At 46.6% G+C, this 20,944-nt stretch overlaps 1 protein-coding gene and 1 pseudogene across 1 annotated transcript; both read left to right on the forward strand.

Moving 5' to 3' along the window:
- The first annotated feature begins 513 nt into the window (after positions 1-513).
- Positions 514-5,021, forward strand: LOC123143205 (receptor-like protein EIX2; annotated as a pseudogene).
- An 8,257-nt stretch (positions 5,022-13,278) lies between these two features.
- LOC123143206 (receptor-like protein EIX1) lies at positions 13,279-16,445 on the forward strand. Its single transcript, XM_044562052.1, has one exon. The coding sequence runs from the start codon at positions 13,346-13,348 to the stop codon at positions 16,184-16,186; it is 2,841 nt and encodes a 946-aa protein (XP_044417987.1). The 5' UTR covers positions 13,279-13,345; the 3' UTR covers positions 16,187-16,445.
- The last annotated feature ends 4,499 nt before the right edge of the window (positions 16,446-20,944 follow it).

The following is a 20,944-nucleotide window of genomic DNA, read 5'->3' on the forward strand; positions in this document are numbered from 1 at the left end:
TTTTCTCTCCAACACACAACAAGCCAACCTGCTCACTCCTTATTGGTTGATTAATGCAACCCATGCAAACCAACCTTGTCACTTCATCACCGTTTAGGTCGATCAGTGTTAGTAGCCTTATATAGCTGCAAATTATAATTCCGATAGTGGTCTTGTATATAAAAAATGAAGGGTGTACTTCTACCAATCCATGTTAATTGACGCACACTTAAGGGCTGTTTGGTTCTAACCACACCTTACCACACTTTGTCATACCTTACCTTGGGCAAATTTGACCAAATTATGTGCGTGTTTGTTTTTGCCACATCTAAGGCCAAAAATAAATAAATATGAGCAATAAGCCTCACATGTCAAAGACATAAAAAGTGTGGTAAAATTCTCTTAGACAAGCAAAAGTGTGGCTAAAAATTTGCGCAACTCAAGTTAGGCAAGTGTGGTAAAATTATGTGGCAAAGATAATCACAATTCAAACAGGCCCTCAGTCTAATATGGAGTAGAGGGATTATTAAAAAATCTTGATTTCCTTCGGTGGGTCACTTGTAAGAGTCACTGGGTCGCCGGCTCTGCCCACTCCTACATCGCCGGCGACCGGCGCCAGCGGGTAGTGGGGGCGGAGGACCCAAGGCGGCGGTCAAGCCCGCAGCCCGGTATGGGTGCGGCGGAGGAGGATGGCGGCGCGGGGGAGGCGGGGAGCAGGTCGGCGTCGCGCGCGGGGGAGCCCGCTCGACGGCATCTTCCGGCCTCGTCACCGGCACCATCGCCCTCGAGGTGACAAGGTCCTCTCCGTCCTCCACCATTCCTTTGTTGGCAAGCAGGAGCCTCACTCTCTCGCCGTGTTTCCGGTGGACGCACACACGCACGCAAGCTGCTCGAACAAATGGACACAAGAGAAAACAGAGGAGGAGCAGAGCAGCACACAGGTTAGTTCTCCTGGCAACGAACACCCATCGTTTTTCTTCTCAGTTCACGACGGATGCAAACTTTCATTTCGGTGACAAGTTACATAAACTTTACACGGATGGATGGGGATTCATCATTTACTCACACATATGGATGGGATTGGCTTCGCCATTCGCCCCAAGCCCCCAAGCCTGGAACTTCTTTCTGGTCAAACTTAATTTGGACCTTAGTAGTGGGATTCATCATTCACATCCCAAATATATTATAGAATTGAAGCAGTGGAATCCCTAGAATATCTGGATCTGCTAGCAGTGGAATCCATCAGTTGTTTTTATATAAGAGCACACATCAACATTGTACATATACATTATATAATTCCTAGAATAATTACAATCAGGATTGCTAGTAACCAAAGCACTGTGCATATTTTTCTTAATTATGAACAAACTGCTCTGATTAAATATATGCAACTTCACTGTCCAGTTGCTTTACTCAAATCCCAAGCCTGCAAGCCCTGATTGGTGTGCACTGCTACCTCGAACCCCAAAACGGACAAGAGGGAAACTCCATGAGCATCGATCAAGCCTGCAACCCCTTATTGGTCAACTTCACTCTCCAGATGCTTTAATTAAACAGCAACCAGTGACTTTTATCTTGGCAGGCAACACCAAGAGTTTGATTACATATATATCATGTATGTATACCATGGGGTATCCTACACCAAGAAGAACACATACTCATGGCAAAAGCACCCAAGGACACGCTTCAACTAGCCTGCATCCAGATAGCCGTAGCCTTGCTCTTGCTTACTCAAGCCAAGAGCACCACAGAGGACACATCTGCCCTGCGTCCAAATGATACGGTCACCAGCTGTATTGCCGGTGCGAGGTCTGCCCTTCTTGCCTTCAGGGCAGGTCTATCAGACCCTGCCAACCTCCTTCCATCATGGAAGGGTGGTGATTGCTGCCGATGGAAGGGTGTCTACTGCAGCAACAGAACCGGCCATGTTGTCAGGCTCGATCTCCGAGGCCCAGGTTACAGAAGCGGCAATGAGAGCAGGCAGGTGCTAGCAGGCAACATAAGCTCCTCGTTGCTTGGTTTACAGCATTTACAGTATCTTGACCTCAGCTACAACGGGTTTGACAAGATACAAATACCGGAGTTTATCGGTTCTCTCCATCAGCTGAGATATCTTGACCTATCATGGTCACCGTTCATTGGAAGGATACCACCGCAGCTGGGTAATCTCTCCAACTTACAGTACTTAAATCTTGGGTACAACTTATATGGCACATATTCCATGGATATCACCTGGTTATCACAGTTAACTTCCGTTGAGCACCTGGATATGACTGGGGTGAACCTCAGTACAATTGTTCATTGGCTTCCGGTGATGAACATGCTTCCAACTCTGAAATTTCTTTGTCTTAGAGCTTGCCAGCTCAGTGATAGCCCTGATTCTCTTCAGCTCTCAAACCTAACATCTCTTGAAACACTCGACATCTCGGGCAACGACTTCCATAAGCGTTGCACGCCCAACTGGTTTTGGGATTTAACTAGCCTCAAGCATCTACATATCGCTGAAAATGGTTTCTATGGCCCTTTTCCGGACGACATCGGTAATATGACCTCCATTGTGGAGCTTGGTTTATCAGAAAATAACCTTGTGGGCATGATACCTTCCAATATGAAGAACCTATGTAATTTGGAGATATTATCTTCTTTTGCGAACAATATCAATGGGAATATAACAGAATTATTCCATCGATTACCCAGCTGTTCATGGAATAAATTACAAGTCTTGTTTCTGCCAAGAAGCAATCTGAATGGAAGCCTGCCAACTACAACAGTACAATCCTTAAGCAACCTTCACCGGCTGGACCTCAGTGATAACGAACTCAGTGGTCATGTACCTTTGTGGATAGGAGAGCTCACAATGCTAACATCGTTGGTCCTTAATGCCAACAAATTCGATGGGATTATACATGAAGGCCATTTATCAGGTCTAGATATGTTAGATAAATTGACATTGTCAGACAACTCAATAGCCATCACAGTGAGTCCAACTTGGGTTCCTACTTTCAGTCTAAGTTCTATTGAGCTTCGGTCCTGCCAGCTAGGGCCTAAGTTTCCAACATGGCTTCGATGGCAAACACGTGTATATAGTCTTGATATATCAAACACGAGCATTAATGACATGGTACCAGACTGGTTTTGGATAACAGCTTCCTCAGTAGCTTATCTTAATATCCAGAATAATCAGATTACAGGAGTCCTCCCATCGACAATGGAATTTATGAGAGGACAGGCAATGGATTTCAGTTCTAACCAGTTTGGTGGTCCAATACCTAAGCTTCCAATCAGTCTAACCTACCTGGATCTTAGTGAGAACAATGTACTTGGGCCACTACCACTAGACTTTGGAGCGCCAGGGCTTAGAACACTTATTCTATATGACAACATGATCTCTGGTGCCATTCCATCTTCTTTGTGCAAGTTGCAATCACTGCAGTTGTTAGATCTATCAAGAAATAATCTCAATGGGTCAATTACTGATTGCCTAGTAAATGACTCCAGCACAAACATGACAGGTCTGAGTATCATTAATCTAAGCCTAAGAGACAATAACCTCTCGGGTGATTTTCCTTCGCTTCTCCAGAAATGCCAAGACTCATCTTTCTTGATCTCGGACAAAATCAGTTCTCTGGGACTTTACCAGCATGGATGGGGGAGAAGCTATCATCTTTGTCATTCTTAAGACTGAGATCCAATATGTTTTATGGTCACATTCCAGTCGAGCTTACAAAGCTTGTTAATCTTCAATACTTGGACCTTGGCTACAACAATATTTCGGGGAGCATACCGAGATCGATTATTAATTTTACAGGCATGACACAAACAAGAGACAACACTGATGATCTTCGGAATGCATTAACTTCTGGAGTATTTATTGATGACAATGACCTGGTTGACTATTCTGAGAATTTAACAGTACTCACGAAAGGTCAAGAGAGATTATATTCAGGAGAAATCATATATATGCTGAATCTTGATTTATCCTGTAATAGACTTACTGGAGAGATTCCTGCAGAAATCAGCACTCTTTTAGCACTGAAGAGCCTGAACTTATCATGGAACAACTTCGATGGAAAAATCCCTGAGAATATTGGCACCTTAATGCAAGTAGAGTCACTCGACTTATCACACAATGAGTTGTCTGGTGAAATCCCTTCAAGCTTGTCGGATCTCACATCATTGAGTCGCCTGAACCTGTCCTACAACAGTCTGGGAGGAAAGATACCAACTGGAAATCAACTGCAAACACTTGAAGACCAGGCATCTATTTATGTTGGCAACCCAGGTCTCTGCGGCCCCCCTCTCTCGCGGAGGTGTCCACAGCCCAAGCCAATTCCAGAAGGAAACCATGGAGATGCAAGTGACGACGTGGTTTCGTTTTTCCTTGCCATGGGGTCCGGATATGTGATGGGTCTCTGGGTGGTGTTCTGCACCTTCTTGTTCAAGAAGAGATGGAGAGTTTCGTGGTACTCACTCTGCGACAGCTTGTATGACTGGGTTTATGTGCAAGTGGCTGTTACCTGGGCTTCCTTGAGAGGTAGAATTAATGGGTAGAAGCTGAGATGAGATCACCAGCACTGGTTCTTGGTTTGCTCTCATGTAATTCAAGAAATGCTTTGGAGATTTCTCATGAATGAATCAATTGATGTTTAAGTATCGTACTAGAACTAGTCAGGATATGTATTCAAGGTGCATACCATCGACTGAGATTGGCATGCTGTTTTCTGTATTGTACTATTGGTTCTTGGTTTGCTGTGGACATGTAATTTAATACTCTGGAGATTTATCATGAATGTATCAATCGATGTTCAAATGTATTGTACTGGAACTAGTCACGCACATTTATGTATTCTAGGTCCATGCCATCGAGCGAGGTTAGTACATATGATGTGTTTTATGTGCTTCCTGTTGCGGGTGCTGTTCTTTTTATGAGTAGTCAAATCAGATAGTGATTTTTCAATGTGCTTTCCCACCAAATTGTAAATACTTGTCAAAGATGATGATAACTTGGCAGGCGAGAAGCGGATTCATGAGATAGAGAGTTAAAATCCTGTTTGCTCTGTCTGAAAGGCGGTCTCTGTTTTGTGAGTTGCTCTGTCAGATGGTTTTTATTCCTCATATTCCTATGTTTGGCTTTAATTGTTTAACTGCTGTTTTTTAGATAGCTCGCTTGATTACTACACACTTTCAGCCATCTTGGTGAGTTTGGTTGTGACTTGTGAGGATGGCTGTGTTAGTTGTCTGCCTTGTAGTAGTACAAAGCAGCATATTTGCAACCGAAGTGTATGTGTGTGTGTTTACTGGGTCTTTGGGAGTACATTTTGGTCAGTTAAGCTGATTGCCATGGTCACGTACGTCATGCTGCCATTATGCATGCGGTTGCGCCGGGCGCGGCGCCACGATGCAGTTACCCGCTGCAAAAAACATTTCGATTTCAAGCCTTGCATTCCACGGTATGGTTCATCCAACGACAGCAAAAGTTCACCGCCGCATCTTGAAACTGAATGGTCATGGGCTGGTACATCCATCCATCAATAGCTCCTTGCCACCTCTTGAAACCGAATCCTGTACAAGTATGTAAAAACAAAGAAGCTTCAGAGGTGTTCAATTACTTGACAAAGAGACTTGAACATTGAAGCCAAACTGTAGGGGATGGGAGGTTTAGCTTACTACCATGCACATACTATGAATATTTCAATTATTATACGATGAAATATTAACATGAATTTGAATAATTTTTTATACAATTGATATTTTGGAAAAGCAACAATAAATTGTTTCATAGCAATACCGAAGGCCACCCATGCTTGCTCATCTCATCAGAGTATGACGTCAAAAGAAGTAATCTGGTTAGACACTTTGATTCGCATGGAAGTTAATTAGTTGACACACCGCAGTGGAAAATACTATCCATAATAACAGATTTAATCGTGTTTTGTAATCCCATTATATGAAGGATTCCTATACAACTAAATTATATAATAACCAGGCAAAGAGTCACAAGTTAACTTACATTTTCTCCAATTATCCCTTAGTCCTTTGGATAATAATGTCTATGCCAAATATACTCAAGAACTTCAACACTTCGTAAACTCTGCCATCCATCTCGTTACATTTGACTTTGATAATCTTCAGGTATCCTGAAATAGCAGTTGGTTGCTCCATCAAAGTATGATTTTCTTCCACCTCAAATTCACATGTAGGTCCTTCTTGCTGCAGCACACAAAAATATTTCATCAATAGCTATCAATCGTGCATGAAAACTTAACACTACAGCAACTCTGCAACTGTCCATTTAAAAAACGTATACCTTACGCAATTGAAGTGTCAGATTCTCAAGAACCGGTGAATGTTCAAGCATACAAACTAGTGCACGGAGGTCAGGTTGCACACACCACTCAGTCAGCAACAAAGTCTTCAAATTACTAAATTATAAGAATTCCTACGGGAGCAAGACACAAAGAAAGCTTTCATCCTTGCATTCCTGAATGTTCACAGGGTGGTACACCAAAGTTGGTCGCCGAATCTTGAAACCGAATCCTGTACACCAAAGTTCACCGGGTGGACTAAGTCTATCCATGCATCTTCGTTATCACCTTGCGCTTTCTCATTGGTTTGTGCTAGGGTGATTATGTGCTCTTTTGTGCAAAGCTTGTACCATGGGGGGCCATATGAGCCGATTTTTGTTCGTGCTTCAAACTGAAACGGAACACCCTCTTGATTAATCAGATGGGATTTCATCGTGCGAAGCTAGTAGCATTTTCCTGTTAGGAATAAGCAACTTGTATTCCCATGAGGCCATAGGCCGATATATATATATATACATGTACAGGTGTGGAACATTTGCAGGAAACCCCTTATACAATGGGATAAATACAAAGGAGTACATGACTTATAGTATAACTCTAACACCCCCCCCCTCAAACTCATGGTGGAGGAACAACACTGAGTTTGGAGAGATAAAAGCCATGTTGTGCTCTAGTCTGGGCCTTCCTCAGGAAATCCGCCAACTGTAACTCAGAAGGCACATATTGAAGAGCAATAACCTGATCCTGCACACCAGCGCGCACATAGAAAGCATCAACACCAATATGCTTGGTGAGCTCATGCTTCACAGGATCACGCGCAATGCTAATAGCACCTGTACTGTCAGATAAGAGCAGAGTCGGTGTAGTGACAGAAACACCAAAATCCTGAAGTAACCACCGTAACCAAGTCACCTTTGCCGTCAAAAGAGCCATGGCTCGCAACTCAGCCTCAGCACTCGAACGGGAAACTGCAATCTGGTTCTTCGTCTTCCAGGCAATGAGAGAACCGCCAAGAAAAACACAGTAAGCAGAAAGTGAACGGCGATCAGAAGGATCACTAGCCCACGTAGCATCCGAATAGGCCTGAAGCTGTAAAGAACTGGAGTTAGGAAAGAATAGACAGTGAGAGATCGTGCCCCGAAGATATCGGAGAACACGAAGGAGATGACTATAGTGAACCGATGTGGGAGCAGAGAGAAACTGACTCAGAATATGAACCGGATAAGAGATGTCCGGACGAGTGACAGCTAGATAGACAAGACTGCCAACGAGATGACGATAACGCGTCGGGTCAGGGAGAGGATCACCATCAGTAGCACGGAGGTGAACATTGAGCTCCATAGGAGTCTCAACAATGCGCTCGTCAGTAAGAGCAGCACGAGCAAGAAGATCCTGGATATACTTTTCCTGGGATATAAAAAAGCCATCAGAGGTAGAAGAGACTTCAATCCCAAGAAAGTAGCGAAGAGGTCCAAGATCAGACATAAGAAACTGCTCACTAAGACGGGCCTTTACAAAGGCAATATACTCGGGGTCATCCCCAGTGATGATCATGTCATCAACATAGAGAAGAAGAAGAGTCCGACCACAAGGAGAAAGGTGAATAAACAATGCTGGATCATGAGCACTTGCTGAAAAACCAGCAGTAGTGACCACAGAGGCAAAACGCTCAAACCAGGCGCGAGGGGCTTGCTTAAGGCCATAGAGAGAGCGACGAAGACGACATACCATGCCATCAGGAACAGAATACCCAGGTGGTGGCTGCATGTACACCTCCTCACGCAGCTCACCATTAAGAAAAGCATTCTTAACATCAAGCTGAGATATAGACCAGTGGCGTGCAGAAGCAACGGCAAGAAGTGTACGAATAGTGGTCATATGGGCCACAGGCGCAAAAGTCTCGTCATAATCACGACCATGCTCCTGCTGAAAACCACGAGCCACAAGACGAGCTTTGTGACGCTCAAGAGAACCATCGGAGCGAGTCTTAACCTTGTCTTACAAGTGATGGGACGGACTCCGGGAGGAAGAGAAACAAGATCCCAGGTACCAGTGCGTTCAAGAGCAGCAATCTCCTTTGCCATCGCAAACTGCAATTCAGGATGAACAACAGCCTGACGATAAGAAGTTGGCTCAAGAACAGCAGCACCAGCGGTGGGAAATCCAAAGCGATCAACAGGCGGACGAGGACGAGAACGCAAGCCATAAGTAGGCTGAGAGGAAGAGGACGACTCATCCAATGAGGCATCCACAGGTCGTGAACGACGAGTGTAATGCTGAGGAAAAGATGGAACAATAGAAGGAGGAATCGCCAAGGTAGGATGGGGGGTGGTGACGAAGAAGTCACCGGAGAGGAAGGCGTAGAATCCTATGACATGCTAGGCGAGGAGACCGGAGAGGATGGTGGCTACAAATCGACTAGAGATGGAGAAGCAGAGGGAGTGGAACGAATAGGCACAGGCACGACGGGGGTGATAGGTGAGTCAGGAAAAGTGAGGAAAGAGATATCCTCCACTGAAAAAATCGAGGAAGATGGGCGTGGGTAAAAGGGACGAGACTCATCAAAAGTCACGTCTCGAGAGATACGCATCCGATGACCGATAGGATCCCAACAACGATAGCCCTTATGCTCATCACTGTAGCCTAAGAAGACACACTCAACAGACTGAGCGGTCAGTTTGGTGCGTTCGCGAGGGGCAAGAAGAACATAGCAAACACAACCAAACAAGCGAAGCATCGAATAATCGGGAGAACGGTCAAAAAGATGCTCAAAAGGAACGCCACCCTGCAAAGCAGCGGACGGCTGAAGGTTGATGAGATAGGCAGAAGTGGAGATAGCCTCGGCCCAAAAATGAGGCGGAAGAGAGGCGGCGATCATCATCGCACGAGCCGTCTCAAGAAGGTGACGATGCTTGCGCTCAGACACGCCATTCTGAGCATGAGCACCAGGACAAGAGAACTGAGCAAGAGTACCCTGCTCAGTAAGGACACCACACAACATCTTAGAGATATACTCGCCAGCGGAGTCAGCATGAAAAACACGAATGGGTGAAGAAAACTGAGTATGAACCATGGCAGCAAAACGCTTATAAATAGAAAACACCTCACTACGAGAAGTCATGAAATAAAGCCATGTGTAATGAGAGAAATCATCTATGAAAATAATATAGTATTTATGACCACCTTTCGAAGTAAAAGGAGCCGGACCCCATACATCAGAATGGACTAAATGGAAAGGACGCTTAGACACTGACTCACTATGTGAATATGGTAACTGAATCTGCTTGCCAAGACGACAACCCTGACACTCTAAAAAGACATCTCCTGAGACAGACCCCAGAAGACCTCGACGAACTAAAGACGACAACCGAGAACCACACAGATGACCAAGTCGATAGTGCCACTGCTTGAAGGAACCAGTAACAGAGGCGACAGAAGCGGAGGAACTGGCGATGGTGGTGGCAGCGGAAGGAACATGAAGCCAGTCCAACTCCCAAAGACCCTGAGAATCACGGCGGCGAGGGCCAGCCCCAACCAGAGTGTGCGTGCGATGGTCCTGAATAGAACAAGAGTCAACATCAAGGATGACACGACAACCAGAATCAGTAAGTTGACCAGCAGAAAACAGATTCATAGTAAGTCGAGGAACATGAGCAACATCAGGAACAGAATAAGAAGGAGTGGAAAGATTGCCTCTACTAGCAACAGAAAGTGAAGTACCATCAGCAGTGAAGACATGAACAGGAGAATCCAGCGATCGAAGAGAGGACAAAGCGGAAGAATGAGAAGACATATGAAAAGAAGCTCCAGAGTCCAGAACCCATGGGGATGTACCTGACTGTGTAGAGGGCGATTGCGCAGTGCGGGAAGCATCAGTCACAGAACCAGCAGTACCCGTCGAGGAAGAACCTGAAGCCGCGAGTAGACGCTTAAGTCTTAGAATATCCTGCTCAGTCAAAGCAATGGCTGAAGCTGTCGAGGGAGATGACGAAGTCCCTGAGGATGGTGATCGCGCCTTGCGCAGGTGTTTCCGCTTTGTGTAGCACTGGGAGTCAATATGACCATCATTGTTGCAGTAGTCACAATGTGGACGGGGGTGACCTGAGCCTCCAGAAGGAGTGGGCAAGAGCGGCGGAGCACTTGAGCGAGAATGAGTCGGTGCAGCAGGTGGAGTGGAAGAAGCCCGAGTAGCGAGCACAGAGGGAACCTCCAGCAAACCAGCACCACGTAAGCGAGTCTCCTCAGCACGAATCTCCGAAAGCGCCTCCATGAGAGAAATACGGCCACGAGCAAACAACTGAGCACGCCGGGGCTCAAACTCCTTACGGAGCCGAGACAGGAACTTGTAGACGCGATGAAACTCCAAATTGGCCTGGACAGCCTGGCAGTAGGGGCAAGTACGACAACCAGCACTGCGGAGAGAATCAAGCTGGCGCCAGATAGCAGAACTCTGTGCATAAAAGTCATCAACAGTAGAGTCACCCTGCTAAAGAGCATGCTCCTGACGAACCACAGAAAGGTATAAGGCATCACCAGAGGGCTCATAGCGCTGACGAAGACAGGTCCACATCTGAAAGACAGTAGGAAGACCCAGAAACTCAGAAGCAAACTGAGGCAGAACACTAGCAGTGAGAACAGCTGCAGCACGAGCATCATCATCAAGCCACTGGGTGTAAACAGACAAAGCACCATGATACGTCTGAAGAGCCTCCTCATAGGTCAAAACCCTCTCATCATAGGCACGATCAGCAGCCTCATCAGCAAGCTTAGCCGCATCCTTGGCAGCCTGATTAGCGTCCGTAGGAAGAACCAGTGGAGTCGGCGGAGTAGGGGCCACTGGAGGAACCGGACGTGGCGGACAGCAGACCTCGCTAGAAAGAACACCCCAGAGACGAATGCCACGCATGTGAATGCGCATGAAGCCAGCGAACTCGGTGTAGTTAGTATCATCGAAGATCACCGGACAGCGAGGGACAGCTACATAGCCCGATGCAGCAGACATATATATATATATATATATATATATATATATATATATATATATATATAGGCTTCGAGCGGGAGGGAGCGAGGAGCGGGCAGAGCGGGCTTCGAGCGGGAGTGCGGGCTTCGAGCGGGAACGGCTGCGGGCTTCGAGCGGGAGCAGCTGCGGCGACGGCGGCTTCGAGCGGGAGGGAGCGAGGAGCGGGAGGAGCGAGCTTCGAGCGGGAGGGAGGCTGCGAGCGGGAGGGAGCAGCTTCGGCGGCTGCAAGCTTCGAGCGGGAACAGCTTCGGCGGCGGCGGGCTTCGAGCGAGAGGAAGACGAGCCGGACTCGATCGATCAGATCGGGAGACTCCAGGAGATCGAGGCCGACGCCTTGGATCAATAGCACGAGTTGCAGCGTGCAAAAAATTGACCTAGCTCTAATACCATGTTAGGAACAAGCAACTTGTATTTCCATGAGGCCATAGGCCGATATATATATACATGTACAGGTGTGGAACATATGCAGGAAACCCCTTATACAACGGGATAAATACAAAGGAGTACATGACTTATAGTATAACTCTAACATTACCCACGGGTTTGTGTTGTTCTTGGTTTTGTTCTCTGACCCCACGTTAAATGAGCTTAGCTTAGGATGCTCTGGTCACTAACGATTTTCCGGAAGTTTAATTCTCCTTCTGATCCTTCGAGAGAGACATATGCCTGCACACACCATTGATCTGCCCAACGTAGTACGACACAAGGATCATCAGGCAGTTTATTTGTTCTTCACCGGAGTGAGTATCATACTAGTATCATCTTCTGTACGCAAGGTGTTGTGTTTTTCTGTCAGATATAATGCAGAGAACGAATAATGCACAGAAGCAAAAACGGGCGCCGTCAGTCCACAGGAGTAAGTAGCACAGATTGCAGAAGTACAGGTCTCCATCTCCGCTCAACCAACGCAGATTTATTCCCTTGTTGCCGTCGCCGGCGAGGAGGGCCGAGGCGGCGGGAAGGGGGCGCTGGGGTGGCTCGGGGTCGTGGGGGAGTTCTTCCACCGGATCGCCGCCAGCCACCTCGACGGCGTCTCTGTCCGTCCTCGTCACCGGCCTCCAGACCGCCAGGTCATCTCCTTCCTCCGTCCCTTGCCCCAGCAGATGGACGGGATTGGGTTCGCGGTCACAATGTCAAAACTTCTTTCAGATCCATCTTATTTTATACCCTAGATGGGATGGGATCTCTTTGCAATGGAATTCATCAGTAATTTTACATAAGCATATACTCCCTCCGTCCGGAAATACTTGTCATGAAATGGATGTATCTAGATGTATTTTAGTTCTAGATACATTCATTTTCATCCATTTTGATGACAAGTAAATCCGGACGGAGGGAGTACTGAACATTAACGCTATACAATTACTAGAATATTCACATTTAGGATATGCCTAGTAACCAGAACATAATGCTCATCTTTTCATTCCTAACATATTCATCGTCCAGATACTTAGATATTTCTTCACGCCGAGGATTACATAATGTAATCCAGATAATGATAGAAAGAGAGTGGAGTGGAAGAGAGTTGTAGGTGAAAGTACACCCACCATTAATCTTGGACCATGGAGGACGTCAAAAATAGGTGTAGAAGAACGGCATTGAGCTTCAGGTTGCTGTCAATCACTGGCTCCACTCCGCTCTCTAGTGGCTGCAATTAAATTCCAAGCTTCAGGAAGACCTGGCCAGGTCAGCTACCTCTGGTCCCCAGCCGTATAACAAGGCAGAGCAGAATAGCGACCAGTGACCTTCCCATGCAAATGACTGGTGTTAACGTTTACACGTAGCACAGGTCATGTTCCTGTGTACAAACGACAATCAGTCACAAGAAATTTCGTCTCAGATGTCACTATAGTGTAAGCAGTTAACCATCACAGGAAATTCAGCAGCCAGGACACCAGGAATTGTTCTCTTTTTTTCTTGGCGAGGTGACACCAAGAGTTGGATTTACATATACACCACCCATACATGGGGTGTCCTGCACCAAGAAAAACATATAGCCAACCCTCAGAAGGAGGAAGAAGAAGAAGATCATACATCCATGGAAAAAGCATCCATGGACACACTTCACTTCTCCTGCATCCAAATAGCCATAGCCTTAGTCTTGTTTACTCAAGCCAAGAGCACCACAGAGGGCAGCACATCTGCCCTGCATCCAAACGATGCGATCCCCAGCTGTGTTGCCGGTGAGAGGTCTGCCCTTCTGGCCTTCAGGGCAGGTCTATCAGACCCTGCCAACCTCCTTCCATCATGGAAGAGTGATGCCTGCTGCCGATGGAAGGGCGTCTACTGCAGCAACAGGACCGGCCATGTTGTCAGGCTCGATCTCCAAGGCCCTGGTTACGGAAGCAGCGATGAGAGTAGGAAGGTGCTAGCAGGCAACATAAGCTCCTCGTTGCTCGGTTTACGGCATCTACGCTATCTCGACCTCAGCAAGAATGGGTTTGACAAGATACAAATACCAGAGTTCATGGGTTCTCTCCATCAGCTGAGATATCTCGACCTATCATGGTCACAGTTCATTGGAAGGATACCACCGCAGCTGGGTAATCTCTCCAACTTACACTACTTAAATCTTGCGTACAACTCAGATGGCATATACTCCACTGATATCACCTGGTTGTCACGGTTAACTTCCGTTGAGCACCTGGACATGAACTGGGTGAACCTCAGTACAATTCTACACTGGCTTCCGGTTGTGAACATGCTTCCAACTCTTAAAGTTCTCCGTCTTGCCAATTGCCAGCTTAGAAGTAGCCCTGATTCTCTTCCACTCTCAAACCTGACATCTCTTGAAACACTAGACTTTTCAGGCAACCACCTGACTGTGGAGCTTGATTTATCATATGGCCCTTTTCCGGACGAGATAGGAAATATGACCTCGATTGTGGAGCTTGATTTATCAGACAATAACCTTGTGGGCATGATACCATCCAACATGAAGAACCTATGTAATTTGGAGAGATTAGATTTTTCTATGAACAACATCAACGGGAGTATAGCAGAGTTATTGCATCGATTACCAAACTGTTCACAGAATAAACTACAGGACTTGTCTCTATCGGACAACAATCTGACTGGAAGCCTACCAACTACACTAGTAGAGCCCTTGAGAAACCTGAGCTGGCTGAATCTTGATGGGAACAAACTCACTGGTCATGTCCCGGTGTGGATAGGAGAGCTCACACAGCTAACAAATCTGGAGCTTAGTTCTAACAACCTGGACGGGGTCATACATGAAGGTCATTTATCAGGTCTAGGTATGTTGGAGGAATTGACATTATCAGACAACTCCATAGCCATCACTGTGAGCCCAACTTGGGTTCCTCCTTTCAGTCTAGGAACAATTGAACTTCGGTCCTGTCAGCTAGGGCCTAAATTCCCCATGTGGCTTAGAAGGCAAACACACTTATGGAATCTTGATATATCAAACACAAGCATAAATGACATGGTACCAGGTTGGTTTTGGATAGCAGCTTCCTCAGTAGAGTATCTAAATATTCGAAATAATCAGATTACAGGATTCCTACCATCATCAATGGAATTTATGAGAGCAGAAGTCATGGATTTCAGTTCTAACCAGCTTGGTGGTCCAATACCTAAGCTTCCCATCACTCTAATCGACCTGGATCTCAGTCGGAACAATCTAGTTGGGCCACTACCATTAGACTTTGGAGCACCAGGGCTTGAAAAACTATTTCTATATAACAACATGATCTCTGGGGCCATTCCATCTTCTTTGTGCAAGTTGCGATCATTGCGGTCATTAGATCTATCAAGAAATAACCTCAATGGATCAATTGCTGATTGCCCAGTCAATGAGTCCAGCTCAAACATGACAGATCTGAGCATTGTTAATCTAAGCTTCAGAAACAACAACCTCTCTGGTGAATTTCCTTCACTTCTGCAGAAATGCCCACAACTCATCTTTCTTGATCTCGGACTTAATCAATTCTCCGGGGCTTTACCAACATGGATTGGAGAGAAGCTACTGTCTTTGTCATTCTTGCGACTGAGATCCAATATGTTTTATGGGAACATTCCAGTCCAGCTTACGAAGCTTGTTAATCTACAATATTTGGACCTTGCGTACAATAATATATCAGGGAGCATACCGAGATCTATTATTAATTGGACAGGCATGACACAAACAAGAGACAACACTGATGATCTTCAGAATGCATTCACTTCTGGAGTAAGTTTTGATGACAATGAACTGGTTGACTACAGTGCGAATTTGACTGTACTCACGAAAGGCCAAGAGAGATTATATACAGGAGAAATCATATATATGGTGAATCTTGATTTATCTTGTAATAGTCTTACCGGAGTGATACCCGCAGAAATCAGCAGTCTCGTTGCGTTGAAGAGCCTGAACTTATCATGGAACAATTTCAATGGAAAAATCCCTGAGAATATTGGTGCCTTGATGCAAGTGGAGTCACTTGACCTGTCACACAATGAGTTGTCTGGTGAAATCCCTTCAAGCTTATCGGTTCTCACATCATTGAGTCGCCTGAACCTGTCCTACAACAATCTGGGAGGGAAGATACCAACTGGAAATCAGCTGCAAACACTTGAAGACCAGGCATCTATTTATATTGGCAACCCGGGTCTCTGCGGCCCTCCTCTCTTGCGGAATTGCCCGCAGCCTGAGCCAATTCCAGGAGAAAACCATGGAGATGCAAGCGATGACTTGGTTTCCTTTCTCCTCGCCATGAGCTCTGGATTTGTAATGGGTCTCTGGGTGGTCTTCTGTACCTTCTTGTTCAAGAGGAGATGGAGAGCTGTTTGGTACTCGCTCTGTGACAGCCTGTATGATTGGGTTTATGTGCATGTGGCTATTACCTGGACTTCCTTGAGAGGTAAAATCAATGGGTAGAAGCTAAGATGAGAGGACCATCACTGGTTCTTGGTTTTCTCTCGTGTAATTCAATAAATGCTTTTGAGATTTATCATGAATGTATCAATCAATATTCAGGTATTGTACTAGAAGTGGTCAGGATATGTATTCAAGGTTTTTATGCTGTTTTCCTTAGTGTACTAGAACCAGCATTGGTTCTTGGTTTGCTGTGGACATGTAATATATGTACTCTGGAGATTTATCATGAATGTGTCAATTGATATTCCAGTGTATTGTACTGGAACAAGTCACGCACATGTATGTATTGTAAGGTGCATTGTATTGGAACTAGTCATGCACACGTATGATTTCTAGGTGCATTGCCATTAACAGAGGTTTGTATATATGATGTGTTTTCTATGTGCTTTCTGTTGTCGGTGCTTTTCTTTTTATAATAATTCCATGGTAAATACTGATACCTCGGGCAAAACTCGAATGGCAAAGATAAGGAGGGTGATGGCAAAAATGATGATGACATGACAGGTGATGAAGCTGATTCTGATTTTTGTTCTGGCTTGGAAGATGCTCGATTCTGCAAGAGCAATAGTTGACATGACATATGCAATAGACAGTACTATGGAAATAAAATTAAAGTCCTTTTTTGCTCTGGCTGAGGTTTCTATGTAAAGAGGTGGTCTCTCTTTTTGCATATGACCGTTGGCGGTCCTCTGCTTTATAGTACTCCCTCCGTTTGAAATTATTTATCTCGGAAATGGATGTATCTAGACGTAAATACGTCTAGATACATCCATTTCCGAGACAAATAATTTCAAACGAAGGGAGTAGTATAATAAAGCAACATATTTGCAACCCAAGCGCTGTTATGTATCCTTGTCTTAGTGCAGGTTCCTTCACTTGCATAAGTGCACATGTTATTGCATATGTACATTTTTTTTAGAAAAGGAGGAATACCCCCGGTCTCTGCATCTGGACGATGCATACGGCCAATTTATTAATTATTAACACAAGTGTAAGTCGTACAATAGTAAGACCAAAGCCACCATCTTCGCAACCTCTGTCGCTACTCCTATCTAACTGATGAAGGGGCGTTGATGGTCTGGGCCTAATACCAAACGGACCTCGCAGCCAAACCTAACATCTAAGACCTGAGGTCCCAACCAGGACGCCTGCCGGGTATGGGCACCCACCAGTCCGGCGTGCTCCTCAACCAGGACGCCTGCCGGGTATGAGGCCGCCACAGCCACCTGCCACATATCCATCTTCAGAGCTGTACTGTTGCATCGGCCTTGCCCGGTCTCGCTGCCGCCGACGCCACCACAACGCCAGACAACGTCGACCTCCTGCGCGTGTCCGTCACCACACATCTGACGCCAAGCCTCCGCTGCTCCATGCCGCCAAGATTATGTAGAAAGAAACACCGCTCCACCGAAAAGGAGGCAGCACACCCCCACCCCTCACCTGCAGACCCTTCCATCCGATCCCAATGTCCTTGGCGTCGTCGCCAGGAAGGTTACAGTGCACGGGGCGCCGCCGACGCCCGATCCGCATCGGATCTTGGGCTTTCACCCGGGTATGTACATGGAAAATGTGAGTTCAGATAATGCTTGTATCTTGTATATATAATATTGGCTTTGTTAATTTCTTTAATACAGTCGTGGAAATAATTTCTTTAATTCAGCCATAGAAACTTCTGCACATTTTGCGAGTTAGGGTCCGCGCTTGGAGTTGGAGGTGCGATCCAATATTGTGCTGCTGCTATCTTACTATGCGAGTCACATATGCAGAACCTGAAAAATGCTCTGGAAGTTTTGTTGGTTGATAATGATGCATCTGCATCTGAAGCAAGGGGGCTCAACAAAATCTGCTCTAGAAAAGAGAAGTTATCAAGTACATATATACTGCTGGTCTCTCCCGTTTCCAGCCCGAGCGAACTTTTTTAGTTTTCGTGTCTGCTTCTCTGAACTTACATCTTCTCTGGTAATGTCAGTTACTACCAAATTTCTTCATGAAGTTTAATCCTCCTTGTGTTCCTCGGACAAAGGCATATGCGTTCGTGCACCATCAGGCCAACTCCAACAGGCACCCCAAATGGTCCGCGGTTGTCTGTTTAGATCAAAACGGACAAAGCAGGCCGTTCAAAACGCGCCGCATCTGTAAATTTTGTCCGTTTGGCGTGTCTGACCTGCCCCATTTCTGGCGCAAACATGCACTTGGTTTGCGTCCACACGGACGCTGAACGGACGGGCACATGCTTGCCGGTCGTCCGCCTCGGGGACGTGTGGCGGCCGCCCAACTACCTCCACCGCCCAAACTAAATACGGACGAGCGGCGGGCGCCGACTGTCAGCCACACATCCTGCAGTTGTCGTCCTTCTTAAATTGGAGGCCAGTCCATAAATTGGAAGCCGTGGACTGGCCCGTCCATAGCTTCCACTTCCCGGCCGGCCTGCCTCCTCGAGCACAGACAAGAGCGAACCCTAGGCAGCGCCTCCGCACCCCCACTCGCCCACCTCCCCGCCGGCGCCATGGGCTGACATTGGATCAAGGGGAAGCACGACCACGAGGCCGGCTCCTCCTCTGGCCGCCGCAGGTCCAGCTAATCCGATTCGCCTTGTGACGCCCCCGATTTGACCGTACACTAATCATGCACGCAAATGTGTACGATCAAGATCAGGGATTCACGGGAAGATATCACAACACAACTCTACAACATAAATAAGTCATACAAGCATCATAATACAAGCGAGGGGCCTCGAGGGCTCGAATACAACTGCTCGATCATAGACGAGTCAGCGGAAGCAACAATATCTGAGTACAGACATAAGTTAAACAAGTTTGCCTTAAGAAGGCTAGCACAAAAGTAGCAACGATCGAAAAGGCAAGCCTCCTGCCTGCGACCTCCTAACTACTCCTCGAAGCCGAACTCCATGTAGAATCCCTCGGGATCTCTAGCTCCTGGACTCCAGCATCTGGTTGCGACAATCCGGTATAGAAAAAGGGAAAAGAGGGAGAAAAGCAACCGTGAGTACTCATCTAAAGTACTCGCAAGCAAGGAGCTACACTACATATGCATGGGTATATGTGTAAAGGGCCATATCAGTGGACTAAACTGCAGAATGCCAGAATAAAAGGGGGATAACTAGTCCTGTCGAAGACTATGCTTCTGGACATCTCCATCTTGCAGCATGTAGAAGAGAGTAGATTGAAGTCCTCCAAATAGCATCGCATAGCATAATCCTACCCGGCGATCCCCTCCTCGTCGCCCCTGTTAGAGAGCGATCACCGGGTTGTATCTGGCACTTGGAAGGGTGTATTTTATTCAGTATCCGGTTCTAGTTGTCATAAGGTCAAGGTACAACTCCGGGTCGTCCTTTTACCGAGGGACACGGCTATTCGAATAGATAAACTTCCCTGCAGGGGTGCACCACATAACCCAACACGCTCGATCCCATTTGGCCGGACACACTTTCCTGGGTCATGCCCGGCCTCGTAAGATCAACACGTCGCAGCCCCACCTAGACTCAACAGAGAGGTCAGCACGCCGGTCTAAACCTATGCGCGCAGGGGTCTGGGCCCATCGCCCTATGCACACCTGCACGTTGCGTACGTGGACGGAAGCAGACCTAGCCCCCTTAATACAAGCGCGAGCTTACGGTCCAATGCGGCGCGCGCCACTCAGTCGCTGACGTCAAAAGAGCTTCGGCTGATACCACGACGTCGGGATACCCATAACTACTCCCGCGTAGATGGTTAGTGCGTATAGACCAAATGGCCAGACTCAGATCAAATACCAAGATCTCGTTAAGCGTGTTATGTATCCGCGAACGCCGACCAGGGCCAGGCCCACCTCTCTCCTAGGTGGTCTCAACCTGCCCTGTCGCTCCGCCATAAAGTAACAGTCGGGGGCCGTCAGGAACCCAGGCCCACCTCTACCGGGATGGAGCCACCTGTCCTTTCAGCCTCCTCATCAGAATCACTTGCGGGTACTCAACGAGCCGACCCGACTTTAGTCACCACATGTGTCATGTATATAATGTATATAGTATATACCCGTGATCACCTCCCGAAGTGATCACGGCCCAGTAGTATAGCATGGCAGACGGACAAGAGTGTAGGGCCACTGATGGAACACTAGCATCCTGTACTAAGCAGTAGGATAGCAGGTAAGGGTAACAATTGTAGTAACAAAGACAGGCTATGCATCAGGATAGGATTAACGGAAAGCAGTAACATGCTACACTACTCTAATGCAAGCAGTATAGAGAAGAATAGGCGATATCTGGTGATCAAGGGGGGGGGGGCTTGCCTGGTTGCTCAGACAAGAGAGAGGGGTCGTCGGTGACGTAGTCAACCACAGGGGCATCAGCATCGTCACGGGGTCTACCGAAGAGAAGAGGGGGGAGAAAACAGTAAATACATAGCAAGCAAGTGCATAACAGGACAACAGGCAGAGCTAGACGTGTTCTAACGCGGTATGAGGTGATACCGGTGAAGGGGGGAAACATCAGGGAAGGTATCCCCGGGGTTTCGCATTTTCGGACAGATGAACCGGAGGTGAAATGTTACAGGTTCACTATGGTAGGGACGCGTGGCGGACGAACGGGCCGCGTATCTGGATTCGTCTCGTCGTTCTGAGCAACTTTCATGTAGAAAATATTTTCATCTGAGCTACTGTTTAAAAGATATGATTTTCTAAAGATTTACTAATTTCTGGAATTTAATTAATAATTTAATTTAGTTCGAAATTGGATTTATGTCATCAGCATGATGTCATGCT

This window comes from Triticum aestivum, chromosome 6D, assembly GCF_018294505.1.
Source record: "Triticum aestivum cultivar Chinese Spring chromosome 6D, IWGSC CS RefSeq v2.1, whole genome shotgun sequence".
Taxonomy (NCBI): Eukaryota; Viridiplantae; Streptophyta; class Magnoliopsida; order Poales; family Poaceae; genus Triticum; species Triticum aestivum.